The sequence below is a fragment of the Poecilia reticulata genome, chromosome 1 (genome assembly GCF_904066995.2).
Source record: "Poecilia reticulata chromosome 1, P_reticulata-male-v2, whole genome shotgun sequence".
Lineage (NCBI taxonomy): Eukaryota > Metazoa > Chordata > Actinopteri > Cyprinodontiformes > Poeciliidae > Poecilia > Poecilia reticulata.
The window spans coordinates 16,639,739-16,661,156 of record NC_088830.1 but is presented as its reverse complement, the minus strand read 5'-3'; the positions used below and the strand labels follow the sequence as shown (position 1 = coordinate 16,661,156).

Sequence of the window (21,418 nt, the reverse complement as noted above, 5' to 3'; positions counted from 1 at the left end):
AAAACCACATTTATAGGCCATGTTTCTGTCAGCTTTGCTATATCAAGAAAATTAAGTTTTTCCCTCTTCTTTTATGCAAAATAGCTGAAGTTCAGTACGACTGAATGCAAACCCTTTGTGATTCCCACAAGGGGTTTCCATAATTGTCCAGTCTGTTTTATAAATTTGTCGGCAGCAGTGGCTCAAGTCATGGGGATTTGACCTGTGGCCGGTCATTTGCCGCCTCAAGCCCCACTCAGTCCTTCTCAGTCATTTTGCCGTAGTGTCCTTGGGCAAGATACTGAGGCCGACTGAATGGCAACCTCACCTCTGTCAGTCTGCCCAGGGCAACTGTGGCTTCAAGTGTGTGAATGATTGTAGCGTAAAGCACTTTGGAGTCCTCAGACTTCATAAAGCCCTAATACAAGAACAGCCATTTACCATTTCACAGTCAGATAGATTTAGGTCTGGACTTTTACTGGTCCACTCTAGCAGGACAGCATCTTTTCTTTTGGATCCCTGAGTTCAGATTCATTGTCCAGCCGGAAGGTGAAACTTTCCTGTCCGAAGTCTTTTGCAGCCTCTTCCGTAGTTATCATGAAACTCTGGGCTGCTTCTATGAGTATTGTTCTTCTTGCATGGTCTCTCAGTTTAAGTGAATGCCCATTTCCTAGTAAGCTTGCAGTTGTGCCTTACTCTTCCTGTTTACAGGTGATTGAACAGAGCTATGTGAATTTTTTTAAGTTTAAGATATTGTTTTTGGCCTAACCCTGATTTCAACTTCACAGCTTTCTCCTTGTCCCTTTTGTTCATAGTGATGCTGATGCTCTTTGTTTACTAATGTTTTTTTGATATAATTTTCTTTATTAACAAGTAATCAGACAGGAAGGGAGCAGAAAGAGGAGGGTGGAAGGACATGAATCCCGAGTTTGAACGGGAGTCGAACTCGGGATGGCCACATCAACGTTTGTAGTCTCTGTGTAGCAGGTGGCCACTGTAAGCACGTTACATCACACACAGGTGGATTGCTTACCTATTGGGAGACTTTTGAAGATCATCACCAGGTATCAGATCAGAAAGGGCGTGCATATGCAGAAATCTCTTTTCAGATTTTTATTTGCTAAACATTTGATCGACTTTGTGTTGCTCAATCAGGTTTGTGGTTATAAAGTAAAAACTTTGAAAAAGCTCATAGGGAATGAATGCTTTTACATGTTGGCAGTTTGCACCCTGCACCCCTTGGGTCTAAGAAACTAAATCACATGCTCCAGAACTGCCTTTAAGGAGGCGCATCCTTGCATGATTGTTGCCTCTCTGACATCTCAACATTTGACTTTTTCTTTGCATACAGGAATCGTGTTCACAAATTGGGTGGTGCATGGCCCTTTTCCATTTATATATTCTTTAGTGTCATCAAATTAGTTTCATATTATTCTGCCATATGATGTTCCATCTGCGTAATCACGTACATATGTACTAGCTCTCTTTATATGCCTGTGCATGATTAGAAACACGCTAAGATTCATCCCCACTAATCAGAGAAGCGATAGGCTCTTTCAATCCAGGGGTGGTCCCCATGTGCATCCACCACCCCGGGAGGAGCACACAGAAAAAAAAAAAAAAAAAGAAAAAAAAAAAGGGCCTGGTGGCTCTGTTCAACTGACTGAGTCAGCTTGTTAAAAAAAAAGAAAGAAGGGATTCCAGCAAGCTATTACTCACAAGCAGGGATTACCAAGACAACAAAATGATATTGATTGATAATTTTCTTCCTCGCTGCAGATTGTTAGGTGATCATATACACCCTGAGGAACATATTTGAGACAGATAACAAACTGCTGAAACACGGTAAATGAGAGGCATGATGCAAGAATGGATGTTTCTGCCCTACGGTGAAATGACAACATCTAATCCTGGCTTGTGTGTTAAAGGATATGTCTGGTTCATCATAAATTACATTTTTGCTATGTTTTATTTAAGGAGGTTCAGCTGTTACATCTACAAGTAATAAAATAATGCATTAAACAACTAATGCAGCTGTTTACAGCGAAGAAAATAAGAGTCAGGAATAGGGCTGTTGTAAACGATTATTTTAGTAATCGAGTAATCTATAGATTTTTCTTACGATTAATCGAGTAATCGGATAAAAACAATTATGAAATAAAATATTGGTAAATCTTTCATAACACCAGTGTTACTGTCGGATATGAACATCAGTCTATTTTTTCCACATTTGTGCTTCCCTACCAGTTACTTTTTTGTAGACCGGGGGAGCAATACGGGATATTTACGGCTCCTCCGTTCAGAAACTCATCTGCCAGCCATGTTCCGCCTCCCGTTTGTTCAGACCGGGATGATATAAGTTTATTGTGTGGTTCGTCCGTAAAGCTGCTCTTACCCTGTAAGCATCAACCCTCAGCCGCCCGCAGTGTTCAGTCTCTCCGCTCACCTGTATAAATCCTCCTCAGCTTCTTCCTGCCGTTCAACCAGCAGCTCCGGAGCAGAAAGGCTGCCGAACTCCCGGCATCGCGCCGGTCATTTTAAGGATGTTTATTGGTCCCACAAAAACGATGAAAACCCGGAATTATCACCAATCAGTAAAATCCCAGCGGGCCGAACTTGAAGATTGGACGTTATGCCGCTAACACGTAGCTTCCGTCAACAAGTCAGAGGTGGTAGTCTGAGCTCCGCGCAGCTCAAATAATGTTCCGGCTGAAACACGGTGCGCTAAATGATAAAACATAAATTAACGAAGCTTCGAGGCAGGTCAATTTTCCTCGAGGAATTTTAATAATCGAGGTACTCGAATCACTCGAGGAATCGTTTCAGCCCTAGTCAGGAATCAGCTTGATTTTGACAGGTTTGTGACTTTTGTTCTGCGTTCCTTTCAATGAAATATATTAAATGTTTATATAAGCAGCGTTTTTACAAAAAAGAGGAAGAGGAAGTTGAATTAGTTTAAATATCTGTGTTATGAATCTGGGCACTAACTGCTAAGTGTTCATCAAAAAGACAGTCTGGGGAAAGAAACTGTCTGTGTCGACATCTTTTTCTAATAGTGCTCTGGAGCGCAAAGTTAAAGGTAAAAGTCTGAACAGTTTGTGTCCATGATGTGTCAGGTCTGCAGAGATTGTTATATATATATATATATATATATATATATATATATATATATATGAAAGTATATAAATACATAATCATGTGTGAACAGCTTGTTCTCAAAGCGGACTAAAACCGCAAAACTCAACATTCCTACTTAGCAGCAAAATAATGCCAATTTAATATTTTCCCTTTCTCTTTGGCTTGATGGTAACAAACAATAAGCAACCTCAAACCACACCAAGGAAGGTGAAAACCTCATGAAGTTTATCCTGGTTTGGTCTGATTACTTCTGCTACGCCATCGCTGTCTCCTCCACCTTCCCAATCTCTTCAAACAAACTTGTTTTACAGAGAGCGCATTCCTGAGTTTAGCAGATTGAGCGGATTTTCCTTCTGCTTCCATCACGCCTCAGCTCAAGCGTCTGCAAGCAGCAGCCCATTTTAAGAAGTGCTGACACTAGAAAACCCAGCATTTCTATGTGCATTCAAGGAATGCATTTTCATCCGGCTTGCAGAGTCGAAAAGAGAAGGAAAGAGTTCAGAGAGAAAATGCGGAGAGACAGTGAAATACCAGCGATGGAAGAGGATTGAGAAATAAATTTAGAGAAGAAAGAAAGTGGTGTTTGCATAGATATTTTTTTCACTGGTGAATTGACTTTTATCATCGCCTTGCAACATACTTCAACTCTTGAATTTTTAAGATTTTGTCAAACTACAAACTTCACTGCATGTTATTGGGTTGTGACAGAGCAACAAAAGTAGTGCATAAAGGTTAAGTGGAAGGAAAATGATACACACATTTACATTTTTCTTACAATTGAACATCTGAAAAATATGGCATAAACATTTATATCTATCTCACCAGAGTCAGTACCTTGAAATAGACTCTTTTTCTGAAATTACAGCTGCAAGACTTCCTCTACCAGTTTTACATATTTAGAGACAGAAATGTTTGACCAATTTTTCTTTGCAAAGTTTCTCAAGCTGGGATAAAGATCATGCTTGATCTATGTGTTAAATTGCAGCTCTGAATATGTGTTTAGGTTCTTTGTCTCACTGAATGCGAGGCTAAGGACCTCACTTCCAGTGCATTTACTGTTGAATTAATACAGTAAATACTCTGATTTACTGTATTAATTCAACATTGAGAATTGGGCGGAACTTCCATCTAATTCTCAAGTCCTCATCCAGAACTTTCTTCTACGATCTTCCTGTATTTAGCATAAACACTCTTTTCAAGCTAATCGATCTTGCATTGGAATTGGAAAAAGGAAAAACATCTGAAGAGCATGATGCCATCGCCTCCTTGTTTCACTTTTCTTACAGTGTTTACCGTGTGGGTCACTAAACAGGAGCCAGGAAGAAAAAGCAAGCATAATATCGATGGGGAAGTAACCAGAATATGATGGGATTTAACAGGAGGAGCCAGCAAGGAGTGACTGAGAATGAGATGCTTAAGTAATGGGAGGTTGAATGCTGAACAAAAGACCTGGCTTAGTCTTAGTCTTTGGCTGATGAGCTAATGGGTTGCAGGTGTGGGGAGAGAGCAGAAGCCAGGTTGAGGAAGAGAGAGAGAAAGAGGGCGAGACACAGGGCGAGGGAGAACATACTGTGGACTAGACATGACAAGCATAATAAAAACTACTGTAACTCAGAAAAGAACTAGACACAAGAAATAAACATAACTAAAATCACTAAGGAACTGAAGTAAAGTAAAAAAGAAAAAACAGAAACAAGACTGATCTAATGAAAGTAAGAAACTAAAGAAGACAGAAATAAACAAACTCCCTATTAACTCAAACATTTTTCTGAGATTTTTGATCTTATCTGACACCTTTTTGAAAATGTGGGCTGTGTCTCCTAAGTGACTTATGGCAGAACACAAACTAGACTTCATAAAGCTTTCTTGTTCTTGCCACCCTTTCATAAAGACCAAATTTGTGGAGTACACTAGTAGCGGTCCTGGACAGATTGGCCAGGATCCACCTCAGGTGTGGATCTCTGCAGCTCCTCCAGAGTTATGATCGGCCTCTTGACTGCTTTCCTGTTTAATGTTTGCCTTGCCCATTCTGTTAAATGATTCGGAAAGGTGTGTCTTAGTAGGCTTGAAGTTGTGTTATACTCGTTTCATTTTTTAGATAGTGGATTTGATTTAGGAGATCTGCAAAGATCTGGCTGTACTTTTCCACCACTTTCCTGACCTTTCTGGTGTGTTCCTTGGTCTTCACTGTGCTGTTTGTGTGATTTGTGAAGGCGTTTGTTTGCTTTACAGTTTATATAGAATTTTCAGAGCAAAGAGGGATAGATAAAATATACATACACTATATATATATATTTTTTTCACAACTACTTTATGTTGATATGTTCTATTGAACCCGAATAAAATACACTTAAGTTTGAGAGTTGATATAAGGCCAAATGTGAAAATGCTCAAAAGGTTTGAACATTTTTGGAAGGCAATTTGTATACCGAAAACATCTAAAAGGATGTAGGTTTCGGATTCACATATGGTTTAGTTGTGGGGGTGGGAGTGAACCCACAGACATTCCCAGACTTTAGTAATCCACAGCAGATGATGCCTGACACACATGTGTTCTCCACAAGGACAGTGACTTTGATGGATTGTGTCCAGGCAGCCATGATCACCATTTCCTGCACTCAGATTTACTGTATTTGCATCTATGTTAAATGTGTGGTTACCATGGACTGTGACAAGAAAAAAAAAAACTTGCAAAGGGAAGTCCCAGTAAGGATTGTTAAAAATTTTTCACCACCAAAGCAGGGATTTTTACGTGTGGACATTTACTTGCTCTAAGTCTATTATCACAATAAAATCAATTCAATGCATATGCAGTACGATAACCTACCGGTCCTAGACTGGTCGGACTGACCCCACATTTTATGAGTTTTTTTTAATTGATTTTTATTTTTTTCATGGTTTCAGAAATTGGCAGGCTGACAGGACATCTCCTTCGCAACACTGTCACCCTACCATGAAATCCTCCTTCCTCTCTCAGAGCATTAAGCACTGTGACTAAGACTTACTTATGCTAACTAAAAGTCTTCTTCACTACTCCTAATTTTGTCACGTTAGGAATTTTCTTAAGGCCTAAGACGCTTCTCAAAAAACTTTTGCTTTACTGAGGCAAAATTCTAAGAAAAATCGTACAATTCAAGATATTCTAAGAATGTTTCTAAAATAACATCACAAGGACTACTTTTAGTTTTAAGATTCTTTATGAATACGAGCCCTGGATGCATTATTTACTGCTTATCCAAAGTAGGGTGGTCAAGGTGACTGGTCCAAAGGGGAAACCAAGATATCCCCCACCCTAGAAACATCCTAGTGAGTGAACTTTTTTTTTTTTGCTTGTATTGAGGGTCTTATTATACTTTCCATAATATGAATAATTTGGGGATAGCATAAACTGAGACAGATTGGCTAAACATTCTTTATCCTTAAAAGATCACGTGGCTACACTGCAGCAGATAAGGGCTTTGTCTACCTACTTATCTCATGGTTCATCCTGCCATCACTTAAGACACCTTTATACTTGGAGTCCATCGCTAGCAGTGGACTGCTAGCGATGTCAGGATGAGTCCCGACCAAATTTATACTCACCATTTCTTTATACCTCGACATTAGGTCTGATTCAGTGACTTTAGCTGAATTAGGTTAAAGATTCAGGACTGTTTGTTTTAGGAAAAAGCACTCTCAAACCTGTAAAGAGTCTTAGAGACATTTTAAATCACAAATGTATCTTAATCAACTAATCAAATTCTTTATGTTAGAGTTTTATTTTGGACCAAAGGCTCTCAAATTATATCCCTCTGGCCACTAAGTGGCTCTAATTTATCCCCAATGGAAGAAGGAACCAAATTTTTAAAAAATGTACTGTTTGCTGCAATTTGGCCATGCTACTAAAATATTACGTGTGTTTGTATTTATATTGGATAATTGTATGTGTGTGCATTGTGCATCTTAGGTTTTGGAAAAAAAGTTTTTGTCCTGTCAATTCTTAGGGGTTGACACAATAAAAGATCACTTGGTGTTTGGTTTGCCTCAAATACAGCCATGTACATACAATCAACAGCTCAGTCTGCCTCACAACACCTGGCAAATAAACCTAAAGATATGTTTGTGTTTGTGCTTTTCTATGTTCACCACTGAGCAGCATTAGATAACAAAATCCAAAGGTTGATAGATTATTAAAATCAAAATAGTATAAAAGGCTGTGGTGTACATTCAGCCCAGAAAACTGGTATGAAACGAAAACAGGAGTATAAATGAAGGGATCCGCACGTAACAAAACAGGAGTATAATTGAAGGGATCCGCACGTAACACGCTGTATATACCCAAAATAAAGAGGTAAATGAGATTACAAACTTGTAATGAGTCTCGAGGGAGGCTAGTGATTGAGGGACGGTAAAACAGAGCACACTAAACATTTCTTGGCATCTCTCACTGTTGAAAGAGGTTCATCAGAGTTAAGATTCCCCTGCTCCTGCAGGTATCCCTCACCGTCCCTCAGCATCCTCAACTCTTCACTTCAGTCGACTGTGGGCCCCGTGGGAGCGTTGTGACTGCCAGCTGGGCAAGCGCGTTGACAGCTCTTTCCCATGGTTGGCCACTGATGCGTCGCTTTGTACCCTGAAAGAGACAGGAAGAGCACATCACCCCTGTAGGTAAGTACGGGGACATTTTATCATAGGGGAGCACCAGTGACAACGGTGGTCTCAGGCCGCTGGATATATTCTATTATTCACAGCCCAGCGTGAGCGTCAGATCTTCCTGACGATTGGCGCAGAGGCCGATGTCAGAGGTGACATCAAACAGACAGTGGCTCTGTGACAGCCGCCGACAAGGCTGCCGTCAAGGTAATACTCAGGTGCCCCGGCAAAGGTCCCCACTCTGGAGGGACAGGAGGAATCGTGAAAGGTCATCGCGCAACACAGGTCACACCTTTGATCCAATCAGAGGAAGAATCCAGTAGGGAGAGCCTTTTTGTGAGTGAGGAGTGGAGGACAATGGTTGGCTGTCAATTTGTATTTCAGGGCCACAACAAGAAGCTAAAAAGAACCAAGAGCCAGCTGCAGCAGCAGCAGCTTCATCATTATTTAATACACAGGTCACTTTAGATGCTTTGGGAGTAAGACAAGAAGTGGAAAGAATAAAAGGATCCGTGATTACTGTTATTACTAAACCACATATTTGATGAGGCCCCCCTCCAATTAGAAAGTCAATTGTCGGTTATGTATTCACACAGGCTGTGAAAAAACACTGAGGGGCTGACCCTGAAGCTTGACCTTGTTCGCTTTGAACTTCTTCTCCTCAGCCCCCCCTCCCGCCTTCCAGTTCTCCGTTTTTTCATTTTCTCCCACTCGTTCTGCCTGCACTCAGTCCCTGGGAACACATGCTTTGATTTGGCCCGTCCAGCAGCAAAAGTAAACCGCATTGCATTTTAGGAATGTAAATAGGAGAACGTGCTTTTGTCAAAAATTGATTGGATGATTCTAGCTGGACCACATAATCATTTAGAGGGCATATGTAAATACCTCTTATGATTATGGAGGAATGCGGACTATTTTCCTTTCAATGTCCAAACTGGTCATTTGGTTTGGAGACAGGAGGTCACAGCGAAGCATTTAGGAGCTGGAGGATCACTGCACGCCGTCCACTATTAACCACGAGGATCTATCCAAGAGCACCAAGTGCGCCGCAATAAAAATTGGCAATATGTCTAAACAACGTCTAAGTGGCTCATTTGACGATTGCAAGTCTGGTAGATTTCTGTTTTAATGTGTGTTTTTCAACATCTAGAATTGTTTTTCAGATGTTTATCAGAAGTCTAAATGTAGGTCACAGCTGCCTCCTCTCTCATGTCACTGGAGTTGTTACATCTTCTTTTCAACACTCTAACCCAAATTGTCATCTTCACATAAGAAAAAGAACAACAAAAACAAATACAATGTGCAGTTTAGGGCTGCAGAGACTGGTTTTAGCACCAGTGTCCGCTCTACAAGTCCTGGATTCAAATCGTCTCTGTGGCCTTTCTGTAAGAAATTTGAATCTTTTCTCCCCGCATGCGTGGGTTCTCTACTCAATCATCCTACCACAAACCTAAAATAAACATTATGACTTTATTGGCCTCTCTAAATTCTCCCCAGGAATGAGTTTGACCTGAGTTTCTCTGTGTTGTCCCACGATGGATGATTGACAACCCTGTCCAGGGTGTACCCTGCCTCTCACCCGTTTCTAAATATTTTTCTGCTGAATTCGACCATAAAGCTGTGTGTTTAGTGTGCAGAGAACATATAGAGGTGTTTAGGGATTACAATTTTATCAGCCATCATGAAATGAGACACAAGTACAAGGATCTGACTTGTGCAAAAACAGGCACAAGGATCAGTAGAGTGCTAGCAAAACTTAAGAAAACAACTAGGACTTCATACAAAGCTCCACTCCACGGATGCAACAGTCTGACCAGCTTTGTATCTCACAAAATTGCGATGTGTTAAGCCATTCCCAGGGAATTAATGAAGGACTGTTTGGCAGAGTCTACAGCACCAATTTGCCCTGAGAATAAAAGCGCTCTTACAAACATGTCTCTGTGCACATCATAATAAGACCGATCGATACTGCGAGAATTTGGTCCATCAGAAAACTGACAATATTGACTTGCTTTACTTGGCTCTGGACAAGAGACAAAGACACTGCAGAGCTGTAAGAAGCTCACTGGATGCCAGATTTGGCTTTTGCTGCTTAGATATCCGAAACCGAGTCTGAACAGAGTGGTGATACATACAAACACATATCAAAACTGAGTTTGATATGGGCAAAACATATTTTACACAATTTGTAAAAACATATGAGCATTCAAGTAGTTTATCATTCAACCTTTGACAACAACCAGCTAAAATGCACATTTAAAAGCTCTGGACTAATAAGAGTGATGACAATGAGTGTATGTAAATCTTTGACCGGCATCGTAAGAACTATCATCCATTCCAGCAGTCACAGCTGCAGACACGCTATGATATCACTGCAACCTAACGCAGCCCCTCAGGGTTTAAGATACAATTTGTCAGGATTGTCAGTGGAATCCATCATCATGGTTCTCCCTGGTTAAACAGACTCTTTAGGCTGTAAAAACACACACCGGTTTGCATATCAGATGTGATCTCTGACAAGATAACTCTAAATCACGCTTGTTTGGCTGAGCAGTGTATATTTTTTGTGCAGATCAAGTGTATTCTTTAAACTACATACTACACAAGCCGTACTCAGACACATGGCTGAGCTCAGATCGGCTGCCATCGCTCATCACTTCCTCCCTCATTCAGAGCTTCACAGACACGATGACTTCCTGCCTAACAGACAGTCTTTCTCCAGGGAAGAGGTCTTTGGATTGACAGGGCTGCTCTTTGCATGTGTGCTTTTGTCAATCTACAGCAAACTATGTAGTGGTCCTTCTTTGCCACCTGTGATTACTTTCAAATGTGCCTCTGTCCTCTGCTGCGTACTGCTATCCCGATGCAGAATAATAACCCTACTGACTCTGAAACCCCCATCTCATGATCAAATGCAACAGTCCTGACAACCAAATATCTTCTCGGGAAACACACAACTCCCCCAAAGGTAGGCTGATGTGCTGCGAGTGAGTATGCGGATAGCTATGATCTTGTTCTCTGTCAGACTTCAGTGTGTTTTCACAAGACAAGAGATTGGTGACAAGGCACACAAACACGCTCAGACAAGGAACGGTGTTGGCGAGGAGGTGAATGAGGAATAATAATTAATGGCGACTGTGCAGCAGGACAAAGATGCTCCCTGACGACCAGCATCCTATCCCCCCCCCCTCAAGGGACAGAACAGGGCTTCAATTAACTGACAGGCAGACGTATTAGAATTTCTTTCATGGGCCTTGATGGGCTACTGAGATGCAGGACTATACTGCTTTGAAAGCCAGTGTGGTTTCCCCATCAAACGTGCCCTCTAAAGTCCTTTGATCTGCTTGGTGGTATGTGTCCTTGGAGATATGTGTCTACTTCCTCAAAGCACCTCATTTTCCTGTGCTGAGGTTTAGAACAACAGCAACAGCAGGCTCTGCTGCATTCAGGCTCAGACAACAGAGACACCACCAACGCATTACGGGGACACCAGGAGGTTCGAAGCATGTGCAATGCGAAATATGCAGAATATGAAAATATCTTCTCAGAAGTAATGCATGCGAATAGTTTTTCCATATTTTGTTAATTTAAATCTTAAATGTCAATGGATTTCGCTGAGAATTTATGTGATTTTGTAATTTGAAATAACTCATACTCTTTTTTTCATTCTCATTTTATGTTCCTGGTCATCTGCTGTAAGGTGAATCTCCAATAGGTTTCTAACAGGTTTTTCTCACCGTTTTTAGTTCAATCCATTCTCCCGTTGATTCTGACAAACTTTATTCCCTGTAACATCCAGGTTATAAAAAAAACATACTTGTTGCATGACGATGCCACCACCATGCTTTACTGTATAGATAGTGTCTTTAGGGTGATTTTCTACATTAGTTAACCTCAGTTAACACAAACTTTTATGAAATTAGGTGAAAACATCCACTTTGGTTTCCCTGAATTTTTGCTTTAGGACTTTAACTGCAAGAGGAATGTGTGCAGACAACACTTTTCAGATTTTTATTTGCAAAAATGTTGAAAAGCATCCTTTCAACTTTCTTTTTACCCAGGTTTTGTTTTGGTATAACACATTCATCCCAATGAAATGAGTTGAAGTTTTGGGTTGTAATATGACAAAGTGTGGAAATGTTCAAAGTATGTTTACAGACCCGAAGTTCTGAATCTTTCTTTGGCACAAAGAAGTGTCCTACAGATATAGATACAAATATGAAGATTTTAGACTTTTTATTTTCTTTTACATGTATACTAACTGTGTTAGTGGAAACAAAGCCGATACTTGCGCTTATGTGAACAACTTTGACCAATAAAACCGATTCTGAATCTACGCTATTCACATTCTTGTAGAAAAATTTGAAGATAATTTCTTATCACCTCCTGAGTCTATCAGAGTCTCACAGGGTTTCCAGTTGTTCTCTCTCTTTACATTAGCAGCTTAAAAGATCAATCATTTGCAAGGCCACATCTTCATTTCTGTGACAAATTCCAATCCAGGCTCATTGGATTGGAACAAACAGAAAGTCACAAAATAGAACTGCTGATTTCAGCTGGATTTGTTGTTCTTTTGGCCAAAAAAGAATAACATCTGAGAAAGCTGCCAGTGGATTCTGCAACCCTTTCAGAGAAGAAACACAATCTTCTCATTAATATTTCAAAACATGCAATCATTTTCAATAAACTATTGAAACGTTTCATTTGTTCCAGTAACTTAATTATGTAACTACATTTAGGGAGAAAGCAAAGTAGTCTTGTTGCCTGTTGACCCCCCCACCCTGCCCTTGATGCCAGTTCTGACTTTTCCTTGAACTGCTGGATCATTTTCCCATGCAGGATGCTGCCCGCCTGTGAAACGTTGTCCAGGTTTCACTTCCCCTAGCAAGAACCATCAGACCCCCCCAGACGCAGCAGTTAGGTAAACTGTTTACATTTGACTACCCAGAACTGGATCACTGCCAGTCACACCTGGAAGGAGGCCCACATCGACCAACTTACAGGACAGACCTCTGGACCTCATGTAGAGAGGGCTACCTATGCTCTGGTCTGAAGTGTCAATTTGCCCATGTTGTGCTAATTTTGTTTCCTCTAAATGGAGAAATAAAACATTTTAACTCGTAAACAGATTACTAGAAAACTCCCAAACATAAATTCCTTTGTCAGTATAATGTGAATAATATTGTGTTAACTCATGATGGCTTCCATGAATACAATCTGCTGCTTAAAATCAAAGCAGTAAATCCTCCTCTGGCTCACAGGTGCTCTGCAGTTCGTGACTGCCAGAGTCCCACGGAGGATATCATCGCTAACTTGTCTTTAAAGACTCGCTACTTCTCCTTCGTCTTCCACTGCCGCGGCAGGTTTCAGGCACACTTTTCGTTAATGTACTTGCAAGTAAAAAACCCTGAAATATTCAGCAAGCATGATGCAAGTCTGAGATAGAGAGAAATCCTGCTGCTCACAGGGAATTCTTCAGAAGCATAAAAAAAACAAAACAAGTGAAGGATAAAGAGAGAATATACTGCGAGTTCTTTGTAACTGAAGAATAAATGAATTCAGAGACTTAAACACAGATAGAGAAGCATATCATTCCATACTCAGGGTGAAATGCAAAATTGGCACAAGCTGCACGAAAATGTAATTGTTTTTGTTTAAAATTATTATTTTAGCGGACGATTTCTTTGGGTAATGCCCCAAATTTGTGAACTTTATAAATCGGGCAGGATTTGTCACTCGATGAATCAGGAAGAGAAGATTTGTGTCACGCAGTAAGAAGTGCGCGGTACAGATTCAGCAGTAAAGTGGTTTGTTGTAATGGAGATGAGCCAAAGGAAAATATTGTCTGGTTCTAAGGGTTTGGGTATGGATGAAGAACTAAAACTGTTCACCCAAGTCTTTCAACTTTAAAGAGATAGTTCAGGTTCTTCATTTTTCAAAGTAGGTGTTTATGGTTCAGCTATGAGCAGTTCCTGTCTTGCCTGTGGGAAACTTTACTTCCAAATGCATTTATGTAAAGACAAACCCGGAAAAAACATGCCATGTGATTATCCGTTACAGCATTTATTCCCAATACTTTTGTTTAAAAAAGTGGTTCTGAAAGAGCTCTAGAGACATACAGTATTTACAGTGCTTTGAAAGGTATTAAAATCCTTCAGCGTTTTCAAATCAGCATATTTTATCAGAATTTTATGACTGCAAAACATTAAAAATCTCGGTAGCAAAAAACATGCATGGATTTGACAATTTTTACAACAAAACATCTGAAAAAGTGTTGCATGCTGTAGGATTACGCTCTTTTGAGTGTACTTTGTAGAACCACATTTAATTGCAGCTATGGTCTTTTGGGTTATAGCTAAGCCCAAAAGATTTTAGAAATAAAAAATAGCTTAAAAGTAATCTTTTAATGTTAGCAATATGTTCCTTTTGACTGAAAGTATTGCTAACTTTTTTGAGCTGCATAGCCAGAGCCCAGAATTGAATCTGACAAGAGAATCCATCGAGGGAACTCAAGAGTAGGGTGTTAGCAAGAAGGCCTTTCCACCAAAATAGAAAGACCTGGACCTCATCACTAATGTTACAACGTCAAAAAGCAGTGGGGGAAAAAAACCGCAATCATAGAGAAACAAGAAATATGTCATATTCAGGGTTTTGTACATTATTTATTAAACTTTCTAGGCATTTGAGAACAAACTATAAACAATGAACTTCCCTCAATAGTATTTTTATGTTATCTTGTGCAGTATATTATTTTTGTTATTACTATTTTTTCACACATATCTCAATGTTTGCTGTTTCACCTGAATTTTCCCAGCTTGAGACAACAAAGGATATTTCTATTCCATTATTATCTGTAGGTTCAACACTTTTTTTTTTCTGGTTTCTGATTTTTGTGGTTATTTCACTGCCTTTGTAGCATTTAGACCATTTCAAAATTTCCAACTCTTATTATTGTCCAACAATGAATAGGTTGTACTAGTATAACTCTGTACTGCCTTCTTTACTGTATTTGCAAGATAGTCCAAAAATATCAGTTTTAATAATTTTTTGGTATTTTAGAGCCATTTTAAGAATCGTGGATCCAGTTCATCCTAAATTTCAGGTTGTCTACAGACAAACAGGTAACAAAATTGCCCACTTTGGGTTTTCAAATGCGTGAAAACAGTAAAAAGAAAACAACAACAAAAATATTGAAATCAAGATTTGATTTAGTGAACGGAAGATAAAACAGGCCAGTATTAAAATATGGTGAATTTTTCATGAGGTAATTGAAGTCTGCTGAGTAACAGAGTGCAATTTGCTACAATAACTTCATCAATGAATTACTGTTTGTTTTGTCAGTATTGATAAATTAAAAAATAAAAAAATATCACAGGCACATTTAAGGCACAAGCTTGGCTCAGCCTTCTACTCTTCTTCATTAGCGACAGAAGCACAAAAGGGAAACATTTTCTGTGGCAGAAATTAGCAGAGGATGAGAAAAACACAGAGAGACGGAGCGCGAGAGCTAGAAAGAAATAAAGTGAATCCATTGCCAAAAAAACCAGCATGTCCTGCAGTGACATGTATACTGAATACCAATCAGGGGTAACGGGGCTTGGCGGTCCAGGCGCAGCACTCATTTCCAATGCACACGCTGTAGCTCAATCAGACGGGCCCTGGCAGATAAAAAGGGATCGCTTGCCTGGCTCTCAGAATATTAGCTAATGCCACATTTGCAAGTCTTCAAGAGCAAAGAGGGACTGGGTGGGGGTGGGATGGGCAATAAGAGGGAGATGAGGGAGATAAGAAGCGATGGAGAAAAAGTGTTACAAGTAAAGAAGAAAAAGAAGATAGGAAAAGTAAAAAAAAATAAAAAATGTTCTCCGTTTGGTGCAGCTGGAAAAAAAAAGAGAGATTATTTCTCGCAATAAAATGCTGTGAATGGCTTTGTAGTTCACAACTGATGGAAGTGATGCCTGGATGGGGATTACTCTCTTTTCATCATAAAGCCCCATCTGGTATACTAGCAAGACCACGTCTGCCCAGGCCTCTCGCCCTTTTAAAGTGCAGTCTTGGGTTACACATCAATCCAGTCCTGCTGCAGCTGTGCTGGGAAAAGACGGCAGGTCCAAGCTTTTGCACACACACGGCGACGTGCTAACATGCACACACACACAAAAAGAAACGCTCGTCAATTACAGCGCGCGTTCAAATGCAACCGGACAGATGGGTATTCAGGGAGGCAGGAAGATGCACAGACACGTGTAAAAACACGCTGTCGACCTTCGTTCCGTGTGCCAAGTTACCACAGAAACAATGGTGAAACGCGCAAAAAAAAAAGAAGTGCTTTTGAAGCAGGCCTATTTCCAACTTGAAAGAGTCAGCCGTAATTAAAACCAATGGGCAGCAATGCGAGATAAATGAATAGCAGAACATTCACCAGACCCCTCCTCATCTTTTAACTAAACCACTGGTCCGGTGGCTGGCAGATGTTCTGGCTCCATTTGATGTGCGCTTCTGCATTCCCATGTGTTTCTACACACACTTCTTTGAGTCTGCGTGTTTCCCCCTGATTGGCAGGACGTTATTGTTTTATTTCCCCCTCCACTTCATCTCGAGAGATCAATCATGGCTGTACTAACAGTCGTAAACCTACCGTTGGCCCCGGTGCTTATGAGGCTTCGATTTGACTCTGCTTAAGTGAAATGGTTAAAACTAAACCCAAACTGACAAGAGCGTGTTGGGATCAAATCACCTTTAAATACACATGTTTATACTCATTAAATATAGCACTAAAGCAGAACTCTGCCATCCTGAAGCACATTCTGAAAACAGACGTGTACTCTGGTCACATATAAAAAGTAAGGCAAACATATTATAGATGCCAAAGAAAATCTATACTTTACTGATGTTTACACAGCATTACTTTCGGCATTATGTTACAGTGAGCAAAATCTCCTTAGATGTCGCATCTCAGTACATTTCACACAGGAAGACCATGTTTAATTTATAGCCTACTGCATATGTGGCCTCCACATATGGTTCTTAAAGTGTTTATGATTGAAGTTGTTTTAATAGAGTACATACCAGTTTTGTCTTGTTCCCGCTGACTGTCTTGTAGTGTGAGCCTAAAATAACTAAGAAGCAACAAGAGAACTTTTGTCACGCAGGTAAGAAATTAACTGCAGATAACCTTTTAACAGACCTCAAATCAAGGTAACGCCTGACAGAAGAGTAAGGCTGTGCAGAAATCAATAAAATATGTTTAATTTAACCTATAATAATAGCTATGCTTTTCATATCTCTTCACTTTCATGTCAGGCAGCCAGTCTTAATGGAACCAAATTACATGTCTGGTTTTCAGAATGGGTTTTCACATGACAATCATTGAACTGAAGCCTGCTTTGTTGATGGGACCTTTAGATAAGCCCTTGGATTCATCGGATCTAGATTTGTAATTGGCAAAGACTTCTGCTTTCAGTCTCTAACTTAAAGTAATACAGTTTAAAAATCATAAAAAACATTAACCCAAACTGATAAAAACTTGTGCTTGACAAACGCAATTCCTTTTAGATCTGGACGTGTCACACGTTCAGCTCTGTACAGGATGACCATGACATCTTTGTTCTTGGCCTTTTATTTCATCCTCTAAAACAAGCTAATCCGCACTTTTAATCAATGAAAGCCTCATAAACTTTATCTACAGAAGGTAAGACAATAGGTGCTTATAAAACTTTTGAAGGAAGAAGCCGTTCAAATGCAACAAAGTAGTATTAAAACTGAGTTTGGTCTCGAAGAATAATGAAAATTCATCCCCATCCACTCTCATTTCATAAGTTTTTTAAAGGAGATTCAACTGATGGGTCATATTCCTCGAGCAGATGTACAATTATTCTTTTTAGAAGAGACATCTGCCTTAAAGCGACAAATGATATTAGAAGTCACACATTAAAGTGAAGGACGTGATTTACTTTCTGACTTTCTGGACCTTTAATTCCCCTCGTCTAAATTGGCCAGGCAGGACGCTTCTTCATCTTTAGACCGTGTCATCCTCACATTTCAGCACATCACGGGAAGAAAGGCCAGCCCCATTGTTATCTCGCGATCTGCCTATTCCTGCTTATTCCTATGCTAGGACAGGAACAAAGAGGATAATATTACGACTGGACTGAGATAAATTGAACTTAATTTCACTGGAATTAAAGAAGCGCCTGATGGTTTTGAAAAGAGAAGCGATAATGAGGAATTCAATTTGATTAGTTTGCCGTTAAAGATAGTCTGACCGGTTTGTGGGAAAGCATTGACGGAGCTTCTCTTTCAGTGTTTGAAATTTATGAACGGATAACGTGAACTAGAGAGACGAAGAGATGGGTTGGGTTAATGTTATGACTCTACTGAAAATTGTGCTGTTAACAAATTGGTGGGTCTCAGCTGTTTTCCACCGCTTCAGCCTCCAGGTATGTTCGCCTGCCTGTCTCCGGCTTTATTGTAGTGCTTCTTTCAATGTCGGACTCTCAGTTAAATCTGGACAGCCCAAATGACAACGCTACTGGCAAGAGAGAGGCGGCTGACGGACGAGGAGAGAATAAAGGGAGCCTAAATCAGCCCCCCCTCCGCTTCCCCACCACTTCTCCCCACTGTCAGCCGGTCTGGACAGCCCCGAGGAGATCAAACCTGTTTGTAATCCCGCTCTTCCTCTTCATGTCTGTGTGTTTACAACCTGACCATATTTCTGCTGCAGCTCAGTCTGTGGTCTACGTCTGTCTCCATTAGATCAAATGTAGGAAGGTGGGGGAAGAAATGGGATGCATTCATTGTCCTTGGCTGACAAGTTTCTCGTAGTGCTTTTGTTTAATCCGCGCTGACAAATGACGGGCAATTAATTTGTGCAAACCGCTCCTCCTCAATCTCCGCATGGTCACAATAGACGTCTTGAGCCTGAGGTCTGAGCGGATTGTGAAGTGTTTGTTATGTGACGCTCATCGGACAGTTTATGCTTCGTTGTCAGGAGAAAGGTCGGCTAACTGACTAGGATAGCATTTTTATGCCCATCGGTGGATCACAGGATCAGAATCTGCTGGGTTGCTGTGCAGGAGGAAAACAACCTTTTGGGTGCAACTCTGGAACATCTTCAATGGAAACCGTATGACTTTAAATGGGTAACCACCGGGTGGTCCAATAAGCCGTATGATGACATTTACTGACACGTGTCTCTAGCAATTAATTTCAACTCCTTGAAACATCAACTTTTACACCCTCTCTTTTGGGATGTTTCAAGCTGTGATTTATCTGGAACTCAGAGAAATTTGATCAAAAGATGACATAAATGAATTCCAAGCAAGTTGCCACGGGTTTCCCAAGGGCCTCTGTGGTTATCTCAATTAAACCGATCCTGTTAAAACTTCAGATCTTTTCAAGAAAGAAAGGGGAAAAAAGACTACATTACAAAACACACCATTAAGGGCTAATAAGTTCTGTACAAACATTCTTCATAAATCCTGTTTTCTGCTGATGTCAACCCAAACCTCACAGTCAGAAGTAAACAGGATGCTGTAGCGCTCACCACATCCTATCCCAGTCATCTGCCTTACTAAAGCAGAAAAAAGAAAACATATCTCTGTCATGCTTTTAATTTACAAACCCTCTTGCTCTGCAAACAATCTAACACCGCAAACTCTCCACAACTCTTTTGGTCTGTAACTTCAAAGAAATAGGGAAATCCCTTTTCACCAACTCAGAATTGACAAATAAGCATGACTGAATGAATAAGCAACATTTTGCTTGGTTTGCTGGTTTCATGTCCACATTTGCTAAAAAAAAAAGATTGTTTCTTGAGCAAAACAGCAGCCATATTACCAGACCAGACGAGAAAAGACCAAACAAGGGGAAAAAACAATCTATGTACCGTATTTTCCGCACTATAAGGCGCACCATCAATGAATGGCTTATTTTCAAACTTTTTTCATATATAAGGCGAACTGCATTAAAAGGCGCATAGAATAGTCGCTACAGTTAGGGTTGCCACCCGTCCCGTATTGAACCTATACGGGACGCGATTTGTTCCGTACTCTACAAATGTGGATGTTTAATAACAAAAGCAGTGGTCCCCAAGGACTTTATATAGTAGGCTGCCCCAGTCATTGTTTCACTCACGGTCTTGGTGTTGCGATATTGTGCCCAACTGCTTTCTGGGTAACACAGACCAACCAACACGCTGCCGCCGCAGTCTCTCTCTCTCAATTGTATTATTTAAGTATGTTTTTAATACATAGTTCAGCATATTTAAATATGCTTAGTGGCTATAACAATAGAATAGGAATGGAATATTCTGATATTGATGTATGATGAGCATATTAAAAAGCACACAGCCGTTCATAATTTATTAAATAAATTATTTAGTAATATCAATACATATTTATATAACTATACAAACACAAATAAATAATGATTAATGGCACAAATAAATAATGATTAATACTAAATGATATATATTGGATACATGTTTATATGTATGTATGTATGTATATACATATGTTTTTCAGCTGACGAATTCTAGCTTCAGAGAGATTCAGCAGCGGAGATTGAGTCCAAAATCCGATGTGAGATTCATCCGTGCTGCAGTGAATCTGTCTCTCTTTATAGATGTCTCCCTCTTCTTCCTCACATCGTGTCTCTAGGAAACTTTCAAAACAAAAACGGAAGATTTGGGATGTATCTTACTAGTGAAATAATTACATATAAATAATAGTCTTTACCACCTGTGTAAACTTTGCTGGTGAATGTTATAACACATAAGTTTTATAATATGCGTTGTATTGTTTCATTTCTAATATAGGCTCTTGTGTCAGATAATCTAAGTCAATGTTAGAGAATAATTATTTTTTTAGATTTACGGAATCTCAGTTAGCCTTCATAGCGGGGCTGAACCCCGTATTACACCAAGCACTGTAGCTAATATTAGCTGGTATCTTGCTGGTAGACATAAATACAGTAAAGCAATATTCTAATCACAACATATACACAATAATATGTCCATCTTACTTGTGAAATGTTGTTTATGGAGCCCTCACATCAATAGTCCATCGATCAGAACAACAATATCCCTCAGTGTTGAGGCATCTTCTGCTGTTTTGATTCAGCAAAGTAGGAGGGTATACCGCTCCAAGATGGCCACCGTATTTCCTGCGCCGGAGCAGCCAATGCTGGGTCTACTCTTATATTATGTCTATGGGTAGATAGGTCAGTCAAACTTTATTAATAAACCAGCGTTCTGGCAACTATCCCAGCATGCACCGCGCGCTTCTTATACGGGCGAAAATGAAGTCGGCGGGTGCTTACCTTAGTTGCTAGACCTGTTGTGGCTCAATATTGGTCCATATATAAGGCGCACCGGATTATAAGGCGCACTGTCGGCTTTTGAGGAAATTGAAGGTTTTTAGGTGCGCCTTATAGTGCGGAAAATACGGTATTATTTTTTGTCCATTTTGTGCTCCCAAATTTACAAACAGCAACTGAACCCACTATACCCATCTTGGCCATGATTAGTCTGATTTCCCCATGCTGTAGGCAGTGCTGAGTTGCTCTACAAATGACATAAAAGCCCAGTAATCAGCTTGTAGGGCGAATCCAGTTTCCCATTATTAAGCTGAGGCAGAAATTATCTGTTACAGCCAAATGTCTTTGCTGT

At 40.1% G+C, this 21,418-nt stretch overlaps 1 protein-coding gene across 6 annotated transcripts in view; it reads right to left on the bottom strand.

Annotated features, from left to right (window-relative positions):
- The window catches only part of LOC145551728 (uncharacterized), a 74,469-nt gene that overhangs the window by 44,778 nt on the left and 8,273 nt on the right, over positions 1 to 21,418 (bottom strand). For all 6 annotated transcript variants that reach the window (XR_014087616.1, XR_014087620.1, XM_081607298.1 and 3 more), the window contains exon 2: positions 7,601 to 7,729. Coding sequence is in view for 4 of the 6 variants with exons in the window: in XM_081607298.1 (XP_081463424.1) it covers positions 7,601 to 7,613 (13 nt within the window). In the remaining 2 variants the exon portion in view is untranslated. The remainder of the gene's footprint in view (positions 1 to 7,600; positions 7,730 to 21,418) is intronic.